The sequence below is a fragment of the Styela clava genome, chromosome 1 (assembly GCF_964204865.1).
Source record: "Styela clava chromosome 1, kaStyClav1.hap1.2, whole genome shotgun sequence".
NCBI lineage: Eukaryota > Metazoa > Chordata > Ascidiacea > Stolidobranchia > Styelidae > Styela > Styela clava.
Genome location: NC_135250.1, coordinates 27,465,868 through 27,485,227, shown reverse-complemented (window position 1 = coordinate 27,485,227; position 19,360 = coordinate 27,465,868). Strand labels below are relative to the sequence as shown.

At 31.3% G+C, this 19,360-nt stretch overlaps 2 protein-coding genes across 4 annotated transcripts; both read left to right on the top strand.

The window, feature by feature from the left end:
- The first annotated feature begins 487 nt into the window (after positions 1-487).
- On the top strand, positions 488-11,455 carry LOC120334927 (uncharacterized). Of its 3 annotated transcripts, none has more exons than XM_039402443.2 (14): positions 488-619; positions 1,106-1,182; positions 1,483-1,610; positions 1,960-2,052; positions 2,418-2,523; positions 2,828-2,955; positions 3,316-3,408; positions 3,945-4,091; positions 4,494-4,520; positions 4,732-4,866; positions 5,361-5,512; positions 6,071-6,129; positions 9,072-9,208; positions 10,125-11,455. In XM_039402443.2, the coding sequence occupies exons 3-14, from the start codon at positions 1,595-1,597 to the stop codon at positions 10,790-10,792; spliced, it is 1,761 nt and encodes a 586-aa protein (XP_039258377.1). In that variant the 5' UTR covers positions 488-619; positions 1,106-1,182; positions 1,483-1,594; the 3' UTR covers positions 10,793-11,455. The 3 variants fall into 3 exon arrangements, with proteins under 3 accessions (XP_039258377.1, XP_039258374.1, XP_039258375.1); XM_039402440.2 differs by having other exon boundaries at positions 494-619; positions 1,071-1,182; XM_039402441.2 differs by lacking the exon at positions 3,316-3,408 and having other exon boundaries at positions 494-619; positions 1,071-1,182.
- A 2,164-nt stretch (positions 11,456-13,619) lies between these two features.
- LOC120334943 (uncharacterized) lies at positions 13,620-18,382 on the top strand. The gene is made up of 6 exons (XM_039402460.2): positions 13,620-13,990; positions 14,229-14,374; positions 14,748-14,781; positions 15,622-15,743; positions 16,501-16,691; positions 17,076-18,382. Exons 1-6 carry the CDS (start codon positions 13,858-13,860, stop codon positions 17,320-17,322), a joined length of 873 nt encoding a protein of 290 aa, XP_039258394.1. The 5' UTR covers positions 13,620-13,857; the 3' UTR covers positions 17,323-18,382.
- The last annotated feature ends 978 nt before the right edge of the window (positions 18,383-19,360 follow it).

Below are 19,360 nucleotides of genomic sequence, written 5' to 3'. Positions count from 1 at the left end.
TGTTGATCACAGTTTAGTTACGTAATGATTTAATTTGTAATGTCTTTGTAATGAATGAAATTCACGTTTTCCTGGTGGACGAAGAACAGTGGCAGAAAACAAATTAACGCATTGCAGATCCAATTAATCACAATTTTTATCAGAAATATGTAAAGGAGAAAAATCAAAACCAATTATTATGTCAATATTGCTAACAGTATAAATTTGTATATACAACTGTTACTTTTTAGACACAGCATTGCATCGTATACATGTATACGTGAGATATCGAATTAAAAGGCGAATAATTTGTTTAAAAGTTCATCATTGTTTATATTCGACAAATTTCTTAGAGTACATAATAATTCATTTTGGCAACCTATTTCAGTTAAACTGTTTCCACTTTTGCGACAGTATCACTACCAAAAATTTTGATTTTGATACAAATGAATACTATTTGTTTACACTATTAAACTTTTATCATTTTTTTTTCACTCCAATATAACAGCACGTTTCAAAATGACTAAACTTATTACAATAAACTTAGCTATATACTTGTGTTTGTTTGCGTCTTTATCATGTAGAATTTATGCAACCGAGATTATTTATGCAGATAACGATTACGATATGCAGAATATAGGTATGTATGTGTGTGATTTTGAATTTTCAAAAATCTTCAAAAATGATTGATTAGCTCCATTTCAAAGTTTTCTTCACTTTGTATTATATTTTTGAAAAGACGATGGATGCTCTTTTTCATTTATAATTTATTGCAATATCATGTGAAATTAAGCTTCACCTCATAATAGTCTTCCGGACAAATAGAACTTTTTTATTATTTTTGAGAATAAAAATCAGAGAATTCCAGACATAAATTGGGAATGTCTCTATCATCCATCCCTCTTTAGTCCACTATCTATATTATTATATCATATAATATACTCTGATAAGTTAGAAAAAGTAATTCAAAGTTCAACGAGGGATTACCTCCATTAAAAAATTGTGTTTCTGTGAGTCACACAATACAAGTAAAATAAGATTTGAATTGAACTTGTACATAAAACTATGGCGTGATGCAATTTGTATCTCAGACCCCGATTTGAAATGCATCGATCGTAACTTGCAGAGAACTTTGAGATGGAAAGCAGGAAATGTTTCCGATGACTTTGAATTATTGAGATATCAAGTGGAGATATTCAAAAGGTATTCAAAAAATCTATTTAGCATAGTTTAGATCTCCTTTTTTAAAATGTATACGTATATATGACTATAAGAGAAATTGAATATATTTTAAATAAACATTTTTCAATTGAACGGCCACTCTTTTCTTCCACAACTTGGTTTAATTCTATATTTTTGTGAGAACTATGTGTGTATAGAGGATTTTATTCCTACGGCTTAAGGGGATAAACCTATATTGAACGCAAGTTAATTTTTACACAGATTATAATCATGTCAGTACATAAATTTAAAATTATTTTTTTGAATTTCTCAAATTTTCAGCATTGGACATTCCTATTATTTTTTGCCTTTGACCTGTTACAAGGACGACGACAGGACTATAGAAATAACGGATTTAAACGTCACAGAATGTAAAGTAGATGTCGAGGAAATTATGCCGTTTAACTACGGTAAAATATATATACATAACATTTACCTCTTGTTGTCAATGATTTTTGTCCATTTTACCAAAGGCTTGTTACAAAAATAGGCATGCTGTACGTGATTTTTGTAGAAATATTGAAGGTCGTATAGTGTAAGCCCCGGGAGAATCAATTTTGAGTTTACTCATTTTGAAAGTTATGCTATAAGTATATTGAACTCTCAAGATATATAGGAATGTTGAGAAGTGCGAAGTATCTGATTATTTAGAAATTATATCAACTTTTAAATAATACAAAGAGTTTTTTTCTAAAATAATATAATCTTTGCCATCAAATAGTTCATTTGCCTTTTTCAATCTTGTTGTTTTGATTACAGTCACGTTCCGGGTGATATCAATTTATAAAGTTGGTGAAAATAATGAAACCAGAATGTACAAATTGAATGAGTGTCAACCCCTTCAAAATCAAAGTGAGAAAAGAATATGAAACTATTACTAAATATCATATAAGAAAATATTAGTATATTATGTGAAATTAAGCATCACCTCATAAATGGTCGCCCAGACGAACAGCACTTTCTTTTTCCTTGGGAATGAAATCAGAGAATTCCAGACATAAATTGAAGCATGACTCTATAATTCATTCCTCTTTAATGCCACTATCTATATTTTTATATTACATGCTATAATCTGACGAATTAAAGGAAATATTCAACAGTTTAACGAGGGATTTCAACTATATTAAAATTACTTCCGGAAGACACACGATACAAGTAAAATCATATTTGAATTGAATTTGTATATATATCATGGCGTAATCCAATTTGTATCACAGATCCGGATTTGAAATGCATCGATCGTAACTTGCAGAGAACTTTGAAATGGAAAGCAGAAAATGTATCAGATGATTTTGAACTATTGAAATATGAAGTGGAATTTAGGTTTCCGAAAAATCTTTTTAGCATATATCATATCAAACAGTTTGAGAATGTATACATGTATTACTATAAAGAGTAATTTAATATATTTTAAGTAAACATTTTTCAATTCTTGAGTCTCTTTTTCTTTTACAACTTGGTTTTAATTATAAATTTTTGTAGGAGCAGTGTGTGTGTTTAAAGGATGTTATTCCTACGGCTCAATGGGATAAACATATATTGAACGCAAGGTCAATTTTAACACAGATTTTAATCATGTCAGTAAATAAATTAAAATTTTTTTTTTTTAAATTTACCAACTTTTCAGCATCGGATATTCCTATTATTTTCTGCCTCTGGCCTGTTACAAGGACGACGACAGAACCATAGAAATAACTGATTTAAACGTCACAGAATGTAAAGTAGATGTCGAAATTTTTTTGCCGTACAACTACGGTAAGAATATATATATAACATTTAACTCTTTTTGTCAAAGATTTTTGTCCATTTTACCAAAGGTTTGTTACAAAAATAAGCATGCTGTACGTGATTTTCTTAGGAATATTGAAGGTCATATAGTGTATGCCCCTATAGGAAATCAATTGTCAGGTTCCTCGTTTTGCAAGTTATGCTATACGTATATTGAACTCTCAAGATATATAGAAATGTTGGGAAGTGCGAAGTATCTGAATATTCAGAAATTATATCAACTTTCAAATTGTTTAGAGAGTTTTTATTCTAAACATCTAAAGTAATATAATTTTTTGGCATCAAGTATTTCATTTGTCTTTTTTGATTTTGTACTTTTGATTACAGTCACGTTCCGGGTAATATCAATTTATAAAAATGATGAAAATAATGAAACAAGATTGTATAAACTAAATGAGTGTCAACCCCTTCAAAATCAAAGTAAGAAAAGAATAGGAAACTATTACTAATAATCTTATAAGAAAATATCAGTATTCGTATGTTTTACCCCAATACGACAAAACTTGAAGTTTTTAATTCAAATAAAATTTGCAGTGTGGTATAAGTAAAATGGTTATTGCAAAATAATTTCAAAGTATAATTGGACTTATTATGTATTGACTAATTGTGCTTTACCGACTACAACTACATTTTGTGATCATTTTCTTTAGACCAGTACAATATCTCAATTCAGTATTCTCACAATTGTAATGATCAACTATTAATTTTTTTAATCCCGAAAATGGAAAATGCAAAATGATATTGAAAAGGGTGTTCCGTGTAGGGATTTTTAAATAAAGAACTTGTATTAGCGCTTTTAATATTCAAAATTTTTTGTTTGTAAATAGTAGAGATAATAGGGGTTCTAAAATCCACCTGCAGAATTGATTGCTGTTACCATGTGGTAAACTGTATTATTAGCAAGCAGGTAAATGATAATTTGTAAATTTGTTTTGTTCTATCAATATTTATTTTAGTGTCACTGTCGGCACCGATATTACAACTTCAACGTACCACAACTTCAATAAGTGTGTTTTTGACTTTACCAAGTGAACTGACTAAGAGCATTACAACGCTTTACGACTATGATCTCGGAATAATATACTATTTCTGTTTGTTTAAAGGTAATTTAGTTATTTAATAAATTTAGTAGGTTTTAATTTTATGAAGTGAGTAACACATTTATCATCATATAAAAATTTAGTCATATATGATATGCATTTGATAGCTAAAGGAATAAAAGTAGCATTAGCATTTTAATTGTCAAATTTGGAGCCATGCTCTCGTCACTATTAAATATAATCCATGTGGATCAATTTACCAAGCGTGTAATATAATTGGATGATTCAATGGATAAACTTGATTAAACAACTTGTTTAAAATTCTTTACAATATAACCTTGCGGACTTACATTGAAATCAAATACGTTTTATATTTATACGTTTTTATTAATTATTTTTTTGTCTTATATTATTTTGTTTGCAATAATTTATTATATATAACATATTATTATAATTTCATTGCAGATGAAGGAGAATGTAGAAAACCATACAGTAAGTACAAGAATTTTTTTTTTAAAAAAAGTGTTTCAATTAAAATTTTGACGACAAAACGTGTATGGTAAATTACAAAAAGATTGAAAAATAAAATTGTACCTATTATTTCATACTTTTGAACATGATTTTGATTTGTATTTTGAACTGTCCAAGATCAACTAATAAATTTTTTTTGTAAGAATATTGCAATATAATTTCTCTATTGCAGGTAACTGTAAACCGTACTACACAAACATAACACTAGAGCCAGGCACCAACTACACGGTAAAATCCTGGTATATGGCACGAACAGACAAAAGAATAAAAAGCGACAATGCTACAGTTTACACAAAAACATTAGATGGTAAGTGTTAAGTTGATAATAAAATCATTTCTACTGGAAGCTGACATCAATGAAAATCGAAAAGAATTTGTAATGATTAGCTATTTTTAAATAAAAAATATAAACACTTTTGCTAATCAGTGATTTAATTCTATTTGCATGTTGTTGTCTATCTAGTAATTTTAAATCGATTCACATTATTAAGCTATTAGAACCCCATCGTGCATGTATCGGTTTCAGTCAATTTTTTGACAACCAGCCACTGATATGTAATGAGACATCAGGTTTTCGTGTTTAGCAATGTTTAAATCAACTTCATAACATCTTAAATGAGGTTGTTGGTATTAACAACCTAAACGCTGTGACCGTTAATTTGCATTTTTCAGTCCGAGTTGAAGTTGTGGAATATTGTTATACAAACCTTCTAAGAAAGGATGAGTAATTCGTCTTTCCGAAATTTAATAAGCACATTTCATAATACATATACGCAAATACTCAAAATACATATTTTGCAGATCCGTTTCCTCAAGAAGCACAACTTGCACTCTTTTTAACACTATTTGGATGTTTACTATTAGCTTCGTCTGTGTTTGGCATATGGAAATTATTTAAAACATTTCTGAAAGAACCAAGCCAATTGCTAAAACTTCCTATTCCTGATAATGTGGTAAGTAATCTATTCAATAACCGAACAACAACGTATTCCTTGGTATTGAAAATTGGGAAAACTTATAAAATGTTCGGAGCTATGTATAAAAATTTTATATATATAAATATATTAAGTCGAGTAACGATTTTGTTCATCAAAATTTGTTATACCAGTTAATGCCTCAAGATTTTCGAGAGTAATATAATTAAGTCTTTGTACACTTGACAAAAATATTTTGTTTATTTGTACTTGCAATTTTTTTCAAAGTGACGCAAATTTTTACCTGAAAATTAGGTAAGTGTCGCATGCAGGTAACTACTGAGCAGTGAGCATTTATATACATATATATATATATATATTTATAATAAATATTTGTTTGGCAGGAAAAAATGGAAATATATACAATATTATCTAAATAGTATTATCAAAAATTACTTGTTTGGCAGCATTTAGAATTTTATTTATCTCTTTTGTAGCAGTTTACCTGTGAAAGTGAAACAAAGCCCAATGTATATATAAAAAATGGCTGTATTAGAGTAATAAAAAATAGCAAGTATTCCTAATATTCTTTTTCAGAATACAATCAAATGTGATTACGAAAATAAAGCAAAAGAGCCAATAAATCTACTTTGCTGGTGAGCGATTTCTATCCTATAATATAGAATATCCACATTTTTACCATTTACTGAAGATTAAATATACATACATAATTGAATACATTTTTATGAGCAATTCATAACTATAGAACAAATGCCAAACAATATTGACAGGTTTCAAATTTCTGACTGAACATCAATTTCTATCATCTCAATTCGTTGTCCATCTATCAAGGGTTTTATGAATTGAGTAGGCAATTCAGAACCGAAAAGATTCTAATACTACCAAAATATAGCAGCCATCCTTGTTCGCGGTATAAACGTCATTTCAACGTCGTGTAAAAATTATTAGGTCCAATAAAAATAATTATTTAGATATATAATAACAATGTGTCAAAATAATCTGCTGTTTATATAGCAACAAGATAATTAATTACAAGCATAAATTCAAAATTACGTCTGTTCACGTCTAGTTATTACATTATTATTGTTCATTAAATAGAATATTTTTCTGGTAGTTTTGCATCAAAGACAAAAATTACGTGTAAAATATAGTGATTGGTCGACGCAAAATATTTGACAATAATGAATAAGATGTAATAGGGATCTTCATATCTTTAAAAGGGAACGCTTATTAACATTTGCGTTGGCTGTGTAGATTTCAACCATTACCGCTGGCGAGTTGAAATAATATTTATAAATAATAATTTCTCATTGCTGTATAAGATTTTGGCTAAGATGTGAAAATTTATAAATACATGTATGTGTGATGTAAAACCAACATACCCATCAAAATCATGAATTTTGGAAGTAAAAGTTATTTTAAAATTGAATTTCATATTTTATATAAATTACACTCTAATTGACTTTTTTATTTAAAATAGAAAAGGTTTCGAACGACTTTGAAAATATAGTATAATTTAGCAAAATAAGACTTGGTTGCACAAAATGAATCATACAAAAAGAATTTGGTGGTATGAAAATGATTTCTGTATTCTCAAGCCGATAATCAAAAATGAAACTAGAATATCGAGTACTGTTAAAATTTTAATGTAGTTCGATTATAGGTCATTTAACCACACCGCGCTGTAATTAAAAACCTCAAATACCATGTTGGTATTCAATTTTCCCTCTTCGGCATGAGGTAAATAACATATTGACTCGTGATAAGCACATCTGTTTGGCAAACAGTTAAAATATACCTCAATCGTAAGAAATGTTTGAAATGGTATGAAAAAACAAATATACGTCATCGCAATAGTAAATATTTTCTTGTAATTATAAGCTGTACTCAGATATGATCGGTTGAAATATTCCTTGTTAAGTATTGTTATCAAACATTTATGCTAAGTTTGCTACGCTATCGTTGAAATAATGAAAGCAAGATTTCAAATTTTGAGTGACATCATGAAAGATTCCTGTTGAAAATATTTACATATGAAAATAAATTGCGTAAGTGTTAATGCTTTACGCTGACCTGAAAATCCACCGAACTGGCCTCGATATTTATTTTGGCGCATTACGTCAGGAGTAACAAATAAAGTTGGGTAGTAACCGACTCCGGTGACCGCCTATGTATATCCTTATCATCCAGACCATATAAAAAATATTATCCTCAAATTATTTTTTGTTTTCGTTTATAATTTTCAGTTGACAAATCTGGACGCATTCTGTTTTCGAGATTTTGAATTCTATAATTTAAAATTAAATGAGATTTTAATAAAACACTGTAGACTTGAATTGGCTGGCAAAGGGGTAACAAAATCTTTTTTGATACAAATTTAAGTACTTTGAATGAGTATTATCAATTTATATCTTGATGCGCGCTCTAATTTGATCGTGTTTATATAGTTGATTAATTGTTTACAAAATTCCTGAGAAATAGAACAGGTCGTAAATTATCACAATCTGTTTTACGGATTTACGAGCGTGTTTGTTTACGAAACATTGTCTAAATACCTTAAGTATTCAAACTATATTGTTGGGTAGTATAACATTTTATTCGCTATATTAGAAATGAATATACAAACCTTTCTAAAGGAAAATGTGATCTCAACAACTGCTAATGCCTCAATAAGAAATATGGCGATTTCAAAACTGACGTTCGTAAAATATTCAAGTGGTTTTTTGTAAATTGACAATGGGTTTTTACATATAACAATCATATTTTGCAATATGCAATGTCTTAAAAAGCGTCTTTAATTATGTCACGGTCCATCCTAAAACAAGACTTATGGCGTTTTCCGTTTCATTTTTAGTATTTTATAATGCCGCTCCTCAATCAAAAAAATTTGGGTGGCGTATTCACTCCTTTCTTTGCATCTCGTCGCTGTCGCTATAAACTCGTTTTTTACAGGTGTCATCGTGCGTTTAAGAACAAAAATGTACTTATCATGTCTTCGCGACGCCAAAGATATGTCAAAAATATTTGTGATTTAGGAAGAATAAATGCTGAAATAAAAGATGTTTACGGCCCAAATAACACATCACGATGACGAAACCATTCCGCGAATTTCACAAAATGCAATCGCACGTGTGATGGTATCGGTAATAGCCTCGGCTCGTGATACACACACAAGCTGCAACTTCAAATATAATAATCACAGCCGTGATATTCCATATTCACAGTGCGAGAACGCCAATTCATTTAAACTGACCTGACGTGAGGGATGTTTCACTCTCAAGGTATTTTATAGTTCAAATTGTACACCCCCCCCCCCCCCCCCCCAAAAAAAATAGTCGCCCAACAAGACGCCCCACATCACAAAAATGAGACATTTGGGTCTGGAAAAGCGACTTATTCGGAGTGAAATGGTGAATATCTTTCAAACGTATGAGAGCACTGACATCTTGGTCCAGCGTCATATGGCTAAAACAGCAAATATATGTTGGTTCCAAAAGATATGTAGGGGTATGTTAGATCACGCTTTTATTTGAGTAAACTTTGCTCAAATATTTATTTCATGTTTTATATCTAACAGCTGCAATTGGGATTTACTGCAAGCAAAAGAATCTAATGAAGAAGGAATAAAAGCTGATGCTGATTCAGATAGCAGCTCTGAAATTATCAATGACATTCCAAATCCACAGAACGCGAATAATACGCAAAATCTAGAAGGTATATTATATTCATAGTTCAAAGCAGTGGTTCCCAGCCGCCGGTTTGCGAGAAATCTCGTTGTTTTGTTATTTTTATGCCGTCTCGAACGCTTCATCGAAGACGAAGTTGCGTTGGTTTATTACGCAATTTCTCTTCCGGCGTCTTACTGCGACGTCTTTCGTGATACCGTGGCGTCGAGTAATAACACTTTTCGCTTTTTAGGCCCCGATTCATCGCGAATGCGCCCCATCAAACCTCGCAAGACTCAAAAACCGAACAATCGGCACGCGTGCTTTTTTTGTTCGGCGTGCTTTTTCTGATTAATGTGAGCATCTACATAAAACGATATGCATATTTCTTTGTTTGAACCAGAAAACAGTCAAGGACAGTATAATATTCCAGTAAGATATGAACTTGTTCCGACCCTGCAGGTGATCACGAGACGCGCAAAAAAGCATGGGCCGCAGAGATCTTTTCCAGTATTTTGAGCGAACACAGTAGGTTATCGATGACTTTGTCGTTGTAATGTAAATTCATTTCGTTTGGGGCGTCGATCAACTGCAGCGGGATTAATATGATGAACCGATGAAAAAGAGAACACTTGATTACAATTGCGATTCTACTTTACAATACAAATTCTGAAAAAATTACTCTCACAATTTTGGATATTTCTTGATAGAGGATAGCCATCGCTAAGTAATCGAGCAATAAAACTGTTGTCCATATTTTCAAACAGTTACTGCGTTATGCAAAAAAATATTTTCATCACTAGCTATAATTAAAACGAAGTAAAAAAATCGGTTGCACGCCGCTGCAGAGCTACGTGTTGCAGAACCTTTTTTGATGCCTCGTTCGCAATCCTGTATTAGAAACGAAACAGAAGCAAAATTAATAATATGGACAATATTGTAACATGGCACATTGTGTTCTTCAGATGTGAAAAGAACTTCAATATATGAAAACTTTAACGAAACAACCCATCAACCTGTTCAACACGGGGAATTCGAAATTAACAAAATTGAAAGCAAAATTCTATTCGAAGACAACAAAGCATTATACAATATCCACCCATATATGAGGGAGATGTGGAATACCTCTCGTGAAAGTCAAGCCCACCACTTGATAATCGACGCGACAACCAACAGACCGCGAATTAAAAACGATGAACCAAGTCAATTATTGCCAGAAATTTCGCCACGTAAATTACAAACCCCTGTTCAAACTGACGAAGATGGCTGTGCAATCCAAACGATGGCAAGGAACGCGCAAAAGTCTGTTCAAAACAGGAGAGAACATTTGCCAAACAATAAAATACAAACAATAAAAATTAATTGTGATAACTTGGCCAAAAGCCCCGTTTCTGGTAAGACAACAAGCAATACAAACTTATCAAGTGTAGATGAACCCCATTTTCTTGAAATGGATGTACCGGTAAATTATTCGCCTCAATTCCTTGAAGGTAAAAACAATCCAATGTCATCGACATCTCGCCATGTCTGCGCAAATATCGATAATGTAGAAGACTCTGTATTTAGTCTTGCTCCAAAAACTGTAAACTCAGATTCTTTTTCAACTGATGCAGCCTTATATAGTCCAAAGTGAAAGCGGCTCGGCTAGAGTTCTTGACGTAGTTACCTGATTTACGTTTGTCATTGACAACGAGTACTTTGTTTGATATGTTTGTGTTTTATGGTATCAAATATCATCAGGTCAACTTGGTTCCACTAAAATATTTGTTATGTTGAAAAATAAAGTAATTCTACAGTAAAACTATGTGTAATATTTTATTTGAAATTATCTAACTATGCTAAACACCATTTTCGACGGGTATTCATGTAATTTATAATTGATTTTTGATAAATTTCTGTTAATATTGCTGATGGGGATAATGGTCACATTATAAAAAATGTCTACTTTTTTTCTGAACTAGTAACATTTCATTTAACCACTTATATAATAAATTGTACCAAAAATCAGGAAATAAATATTTTCGTATCTGAAGTATTTTATTTTTTGTAAAAATTAGGTAACTGCGAAGCGATTTTGTCGAGTGTGTGAACAACGTGGGTGTAATCGAGTTTGAATCGCTTATAAACATTATGACCAAATTTGAGATAAACAAAATGTTAAACACTTAGAAAACATATTTATATCAGAATTATTCTGCAATTGCTGGCTTCAACGATGTATTTTTCACGTAAAAATTGTAGATCAAAAAGTGTAGATCCGTTTCTCTCAACTTCCAATTTGAGTCCATAATGCATCTTTATACACATAAATTTGACAACGTGTTTTTTAATTTAATTTGATTGGTATTTTTCATATCACCACAGACTTGTGAAACTTATGCCAAATTGATTTTTTTGAAATTGTTATCTGAGTTTTTGCATGCGAGTTTAGTGGTGGTAATAAGAGCTGCAGCGTAATTTTTCTTTTCCAGCATAGACATTCTATAGCAGGGTGGTCCAAGGTTGATGTTCTCACTATTATTTTTTATGTTCTCGCGGGCCACAAGAGTGTAACTTTAAATAACTGCAGATTGATTTATTATCGAATTTTACTAATTTTGAGATACAGGAGGGTATTTACCCAGCAGAAATTATATTGTTCGGCCATAACATTAATATTTGGTTATCAGGCATAGTCAACCTAGGCTAATAGATTCCTCATTCGATTTTCAGTTACTTATAAAGCCTATTTTGCTAGCATATATTCCAGACCCAAAAGATAGAAAGCCAGTTAACAATTTAGACTAGCCAAGCACATTATTCAACTTCGCTAGTTGCCTCAGCTAGCCATAACACTAGTCAATTCAGCGACATTAGTGTTGTAACAATATGTCAAAAAAATTTTCTGGTTATTTTTATAACGAAACATCACGAAATTTTGTTTTGTTTGATTTTTTGTTAACCCTCCCGCAATGGCGACACGGGCCATAGATAATAAAGCCTGGGTTTGGACCACCCTGGTCTAGAGTTTCCGATGAACGCATTTTCGCATTGTTAAATGTTAGAGGTTATTTACGAAGCAATTACCACTAGAAGAAAGCGACTAAGCGATGGTAATCCATTTTATGCATCTTCAATAGAGATTTGCATGTTTGTTCGTTTTCAGTTACTTTACGCTAATGCAGCACATTGTAGATTATAGTCGAAGTACTATTTTTAACATTTCAATTTGTTATTGTTAATTAGTATAGTGTACCAACCAATTTGTACAAAAGTAAATAGGCAAGACAAATACAAATGACTTTATTAACATGTGAGAAGATAAACGCATTTTCGTTGATGTGATTGAAAACTTTCTCTTCTTAAAACCATTCTTAACTTGCATTTGAACACAAAGCTTCAACTTTCCGCCAAGTCCAACATACGTCACGTTTGTCACCTTTATAACTTTGTTTAATTTAATCTTTACTAATAGGGTTTAAAACATTTAGTCTTTACGTAATAATGTATACTGACTTATCTGAATGATCTATGGGCATAAAAACATGAGAATCAATTTGATTTTTTTGTTTTGATATTCGGTATTTTTATGGGTTTAACCTCGCAAACAATTTTGTCATATTGTCATTTAATCTTATAGAAGAGCTTCAAGATAATATCTATATATATATATACCTCAGCTATTTTCGTTTTACAGGTAGACCAAATAACATTTCATGATATCGGCCTATATAGATCAAGCTTGAATTATGGCTAGTTAATCTTAAAACTATTTTCAATGTACAAAGTTTAGAGCATCTGAACTTGAGTTTATTTTATATTTTTTATCACTTTCACATAACATCAGACATTTAATGACATGCTGGGTTATGTGGTTGATTTGGATTCGGAATGTTATGTCTAATTGGGTTTCAAATATATTTTTCAAACGATAACAATTCATTACAACGTCAAAGCGCTAACCACCATACCACAAGTCTCAAAAATATTTTTAAACGATCACGCTCAGCACAAAGTAAAAGTGTTTATTATTATTGTTTTTGTTACGAAGCAATGAATGCCCACAAATTATTGCTTTCCATTACAACGCATGATACTTATTTTGAAATGTACGTAAACAGAGCTGAAATTATAAAAAAATTATCCTAGGTATAGATAATTTCTCATTTTCTAATTATAAGTTACATACGCAAACACTTTCAGTGCAACTTGAAAAAATATCGGGGAAATAACCAGCAATTTATGTAAGTCTTCCCAATCGGGTAATCTTGAATTAAAAAAAGATAAGAATCGTTACATTTATATGAACGTCTATAAGAAGAATACGTTTTTTGTTTGTATTCGGCAACAGAGTTCTAATTGAATTGTAGAGCAGATTAATGAAATAAAATAATTACTAACTTAATCTTGAGAATGAGGTGATAGACAGACAGCACACTAAGAAATTTAATAATGATCTATAGTATAGCAAACACATTGAACAATATGAGAGTTCAATAAAATACCTGTCTGTATTTACATACAAATAAATAAATGTATCGCTTTATTTGAACTATGACTGATTCGAAGCAACCTTAATAATTTAAAGAAAAGTAAAAATCTTCGGCAATTTCAAACTTTTACATTCATTTCAGGCTAGTCAGTAGAATTGAGAATTAAGTAATATTTAAATCAGATTTCTTCATAAAAAAAGTTCCGTTGCCGATACTGCATTAAATCATGGCTGACACAAATCAAAGATCTCTTCGAACAGAACCAATTCAAACTTCAAATGGCCAGCCGGTTTATCAAAATCCTGAAGTTGGAAGACTTCCTGATAATGGATACGTTAGAATGGACAGGCAAAATGAAGGTGATAAAACATGTAATTAATATTTAGCAGCGGCCACTGAAAAAAAATATTTTTCACGATTTTATAGACTTTATATATCCCAAATATATGTCATATGTCATGAAAAAGTGCAAAGTAAAATAACTCCTAAATAAATTTGTTATGGAAAAGTTTATCTTTAATATATACCCAAGATATATAAATGGATTAGTTAGAAACACAGCCATATGTATATTTATGTATCATATAATGTTTTCAGCTCTTCCTCCGCTACCCAACCAGAATTCTGATTGCAAAAAAGCGGAGAAACTAAAAAAAAGTTTGATGTGGACAGTTCTTACCTTTTCTGTGTTTGTGATATGCATGGCAGGGTTGTTGGCTTGGTGCTTGTATATGGTTCTGGAGGTAATAGAACAGATTTAGTTCTTCCCACATGTTAATCTTTACGCACGTATCGAAATACTTTTAGTGGTTCATTAGGCATATTATTCTACAAGCTTTTTGCGTATATTTCTCAGTCAAAGTATATTAGGCTGTTGAGATATTTAGGTATCTTGTGAATATTGAAAAATCAGGAAGAATTACTTGAAATACCTCTAAATTTAAATAAATATTTGAAAATATTTATAGTTTAGAATATGCGTAGAATGAGGCCCAAAATAAGTGACCAAATTAATAAGTTGATAAATCTATCGATAGAAAAATTAAAAATGTTTGTAAGCAGTAACTCTTTTGTTTCTTGACGTTATAAAATTACATTATCTTTGTTTATTCGCAGCAAAGATATGGAACTATTATGCTGAACGAGACAGGTATAAACTCTCATTTATTCATTTTCTCCTAACTCGTGCACTATAAATAGAACGTTACAAGTCGTTTTAATGTGTACCTTGTTAGCATAATCTCAGTTCCTTCATAACACATTAGTATTATTTGGCTAATCAGAGTTATCATCTACTTCATATTGTTCATTAACCCAATATATGACTTTCAAATCCATTCCAACAATTTCAAATTGTTCCATGCGTAATAGCCATGTCCCGCGTATAGTACAAAAGAAAAGGGTTTACATATTTATCCAAAAAGAGAGGAAAAGGCAATATGACGGCCTAAAGTTATGTCATTATATATATACAATTGTCTTGTCCATAATTACCCCCACTGATCTAACCTGACTCCTAGCGAAGATTTAGACAATCAGTCACAATCATGCTACAGCTGAAATAATTACAAAAAATACTACTTTTTTTCGTAAGTTTTATTAGAATTTCTTACTGTTTGAAAAAGGCAGTAATCCGCCAATATTTGGTCCCAAGATTATTACTACTACGATTAGACTAAGTAAAAATTCGCCCGCACAGCACGGCTTGCTAGAGACGTCTACTATTGCTGCTAAAACAATAGTAGTTATAGGAAAAAACGATGTAATGAAAATGTCATGAACATCCCCGATAATACAAATAATAGCAAAACAATTCATAGGTTTATATTATGTATGTTCCGAGATTATAAAAGCGATATATCGAAAACAAAAATATTTCAATTTAGAAAGCACGACAGAAAACTTCTCATTTTATTTATTTTTACTAAATACGTCGGATGAGATAAAAATGTTCCCCATCGAATATCAAACTTTTTTGTTTTTGTTTTAGAAAGCAAGACAGAAAACGATTCATCTTTATTTATTCCCACCACAAATACACCGGATGAAAATTTGCCCAATAAAGCAGTTTCAGCGAATGTTACAACACAAACTAAAACGCTGGTTGATGCAGTTGAGTAATTTAATGATTTATATAATTTTTTTGATTATTACACTGGATGCATTTCCTTGAGCATGATAATTTTACAAATATAATCATAAAACTGTAATAATACTATCAGAGTCAGCTGGTTTTGGTTCATTTCCTTTAAATAGCCAAGCCGAATACATCTCACATAGTCACATGTTAAGCAATATATAAATTATGATATACATGACCTCTGATAACGACCGTTTGTGGCTTTCATTTCATGCTTGTTGAACATAAAATTGATCTATGGATCGTTATGTTAATATTATGTTGTTGTTATTCTTCTTCTACTTTTCACCTTATTAAATCGCTTTCTCATTTCCTAATGGACCAAATAATTTGCAAATTTAAGTGATTAAAGATTGTATTTTTCGCTAGAAGATTATTATTTTTATTTGTTCCTAAATGTCTGTGAGATCTGATATTTCATCAAAAATGCGCTGTATATATTTTAATTTATGGGACCACGTGTTTATGATATCGTGAAGGCTGTCTTCCACATTTTTATGACATCGTTACTGCCGGCACCAGAACCTATTGCGACAGATTGCATACCCGTACTACGGCGTTTTAAATTTCTTGTCCATACACTCGAGTATCGCGCTCTTTGACAAGCCCCAATTTTTTATCCTCCTATTGGTATACGTCTACCGTGAATTGACTGACATGATTACGTTTATCCCATTTTTTTCTTCTTCAAAACCAATTATGTCAATAAAAAATCTGCTTAAATTTCAGTTTGCACTTCTCAAAAAAGCTAATATTAAGATGAAAAGTGCAATCCGTGTCTCGGGTTGGTACGTAGCAAAAAATAATAAGCTGTATAGAAGATATCGCAAAATGGTAAACTATACGGAAGCAAAAGAAAAGTGTGAAATGGTCGGAGCAAAATTAGCATCTACTGGATTGAGAGACAATCGTATCAGAAAGTAAGTGCTTCTTCCCAACAAATAACACTGTGGTATTGCATGCAAATGTCCTTTACACCTATATCATTAATTTAGATTTAGTTAATATTCCACCAAAATATCATGTTATGGTAAAACTGTAAGCCTAATCAGGTTCCTATTATAGTGTTAATAAAATTGTTACATTTGTGATATCAGCAAGAGCTCTTCGTTTTATAAGCAGTTATTATTACGAGTCTATATCATAAGAAATCGCACTGCTTTCATAACTCACCTCAACTTTTTGCCATATAATTCAAATCTTTCATTTTATTTCTGGTTTACCTCATATTGATAGAACTTTTAGGTTTAGACTATAAAGTATTTTGCCCAATATATGACGATAAAAATGCGATTTGTTTTCAGTGAATTGAAAAATAGGGGACTAGCTCCCGAAATACTGAATTCCCATACTTGGATCGGCTTACGTAAACATCAAAACAACTTATGGATATGGTCGGATGATATAATTGCAAACGATAGAAATACAGATTGGGGTCTGTACGAACCAAATATGTACAATGGGTGGACCGAGGCATGTGGAGAGATAAATATGAGCGGGATTAATGACAGAAATTGCTCATTGCCATCTTCCTTTTTGTGCGAAGCATAATTAATCTGTGGTATATAAGTAACAATTTTTTCAAATATTACAATATTTTGCTATTTACTTTATTTTGCCTCGTCTTGATTCTTGTTTGACGAATCTAATTTCTTGCTGTGTTTAAATATTCACACCACACCATGTAATATTACTCAAAACGCAACAAAAGGTTTGTTTAGTGAAGTTTGAAATAAAATATTGTTGTACTTTTTAATTATTTTATCGATTCTTATTTTATGAAATTCAACAATACTTATTTCTGAAATATTGCTTTAAATATTCAAACTAAAATAACACGTAAGAATGAGAAACGCTCTATAGTATCTTGTTATCTACTGTCGTACCTAAAAATAGAATATTTTTGGGAATACCTTAGCGTTAAACTTTTCCGCAATTTTATCTGCTTGTCTGGTGTATTGAGAAAGTCATTTCTGCCATTTCAACATAGCGGATGCTAAATTTATCTTTAATAAAACACAAGATTTGCAATAATATCATGTCTGAATAGGTTCACTCATGTGGGTATTATATACTTAAATAGTGATCAACATTGGGGGTAAGCATATAAAAAATTGCTCATTGTTCGAGCATAAATAATTTATTTATAATGCTTTCCGTTATGTTTATTATTACAAGCTGACGTTGTCTATGTATGATGTAAGTGTGTATTATAAAACAGAAGAAAGAACCTTTTGTTGAAGACCGGTTTGACAACTTATATTTTTAAATCTTTCTTATATATGTCCCATAATGGCTTAATTTGGTGAAAATTTTTGTATTTTAATTAAGAATTAGAGTATTTCCAATATGACTTTAGAATTTTTGTATTTCCAAAATGAATTTAATGCACCATATAACCAAAAATGCTTCTGTGTTCCATTATTATATGAACATACATGACTCGCATATAACTAATCTCTTATTGCGCACCAAAAAAATAGTCAATTTTTGTAATGCATTTTTACGCGAATAACCAAATTGACAATTCTTTTATGCGAACTTGATTAAATTAATCAATGTATGTGATATATATATTAAAATATCGTTATAACATTATTTGAAACTTTAAAAATAAACTAAAGACTTAAACGCATGCAACTTTTTTTCATATAGCAAAGGGAAGGAGACGAATCACCATTTTGAAAAAAGGTTGAGCGACAGTGACCTTATTTGGGGTTTTAGAGCTTGTAAAGACTTACCATTGGCAACCCCCCTGAAACACAAATTTGATTCATTTTACGGTCATTTAGAAACATTGATTAGTACCGCGTTTTGCATCAAAACAAGAATAACGAATGTTATATTGAGTGTGCTCGTCACATATAGAGTACTCAACACACATAACGTGATTGCAAATGAGACCATATGCAGATGGACCTCCTGAAGTATGCGCACCAATATGGCGCACAACTTGAACTCAGGTTGTGTACCAGGTTAGGGTTCAGGTTATGCGACATCTTGGTGCGCATACTTCAGGAGTACCACGGACCTACAGAATTATGCGCACCAAGATGGCGCACAACCTGAACATAGGATGTGTGTACCGGTTAGTATTCAGGCTGTGTGACATCTTGGTGCGCATACTTCTGGAGCACCCATTTTTGAATAAGCGATAAAAGTCCTAAAATTGAGCCACGGGCAGCATCAAATGAAATTTGGTTTAGAATCAATGGACATCAAAAATTTCGTTCATTCCCAGGGGAAAAGATTTAAAAACATTTTTGTACTACCTACAATATATACACAAATACTTTATTCATTTGTACATATATTTCCTGAAGCTAGAATGGGAACATACAGTTAAGCTAGGTGGTGACAATATGAACGACTATAATTTACGATCAGCACGTCATATAGTATTGGTGCATACCTATTATTTCAGACAGTAATGGCACAATAAGCCACAATACCGGTTCGATGCTTAATTGAAATACCTAATAATTTAAATTACTACATGCGTATTCCGCCGTGTTATGGATAGAGCGTTTCGGTACCGCTACCTGGTGGTAGCAAATAGTTGCTTTTAATCGATTAGCAATTTGAACGC

Bases quoted from the DNA above. Each gene is read 5' to 3' on its own strand.
- LOC120334943 (XM_039402460.2), top strand. From the start codon at position 13,858: ATGGCTGACACAAATCAAAGATCTCTTCGAACAGAACCAATTCAAACT. The intron at 14,375-14,747 runs GTAATAGAACAG...GTTTATTCGCAG, and splicing joins GCTTGTATATGGTTCTGGAG to CAAAGATATGGAACTATTAT. The intron at 16,692-17,075 runs GTAAGTGCTTCT...ATTTGTTTTCAG, and splicing joins AGAGACAATCGTATCAGAAA to TGAATTGAAAAATAGGGGAC.
- LOC120334927 (XM_039402440.2), top strand. From the start codon at position 499: ATGACTAAACTTATTACAATAAACTTAGCTATATACTTGTGTTTGTTT. The intron at 1,611-1,959 runs GTAAAATATATA...TTTTGATTACAG, and splicing joins AATTATGCCGTTTAACTACG to TCACGTTCCGGGTGATATCA. The intron at 4,092-4,493 runs GTAATTTAGTTA...ATTTCATTGCAG, and splicing joins CTATTTCTGTTTGTTTAAAG to ATGAAGGAGAATGTAGAAAA.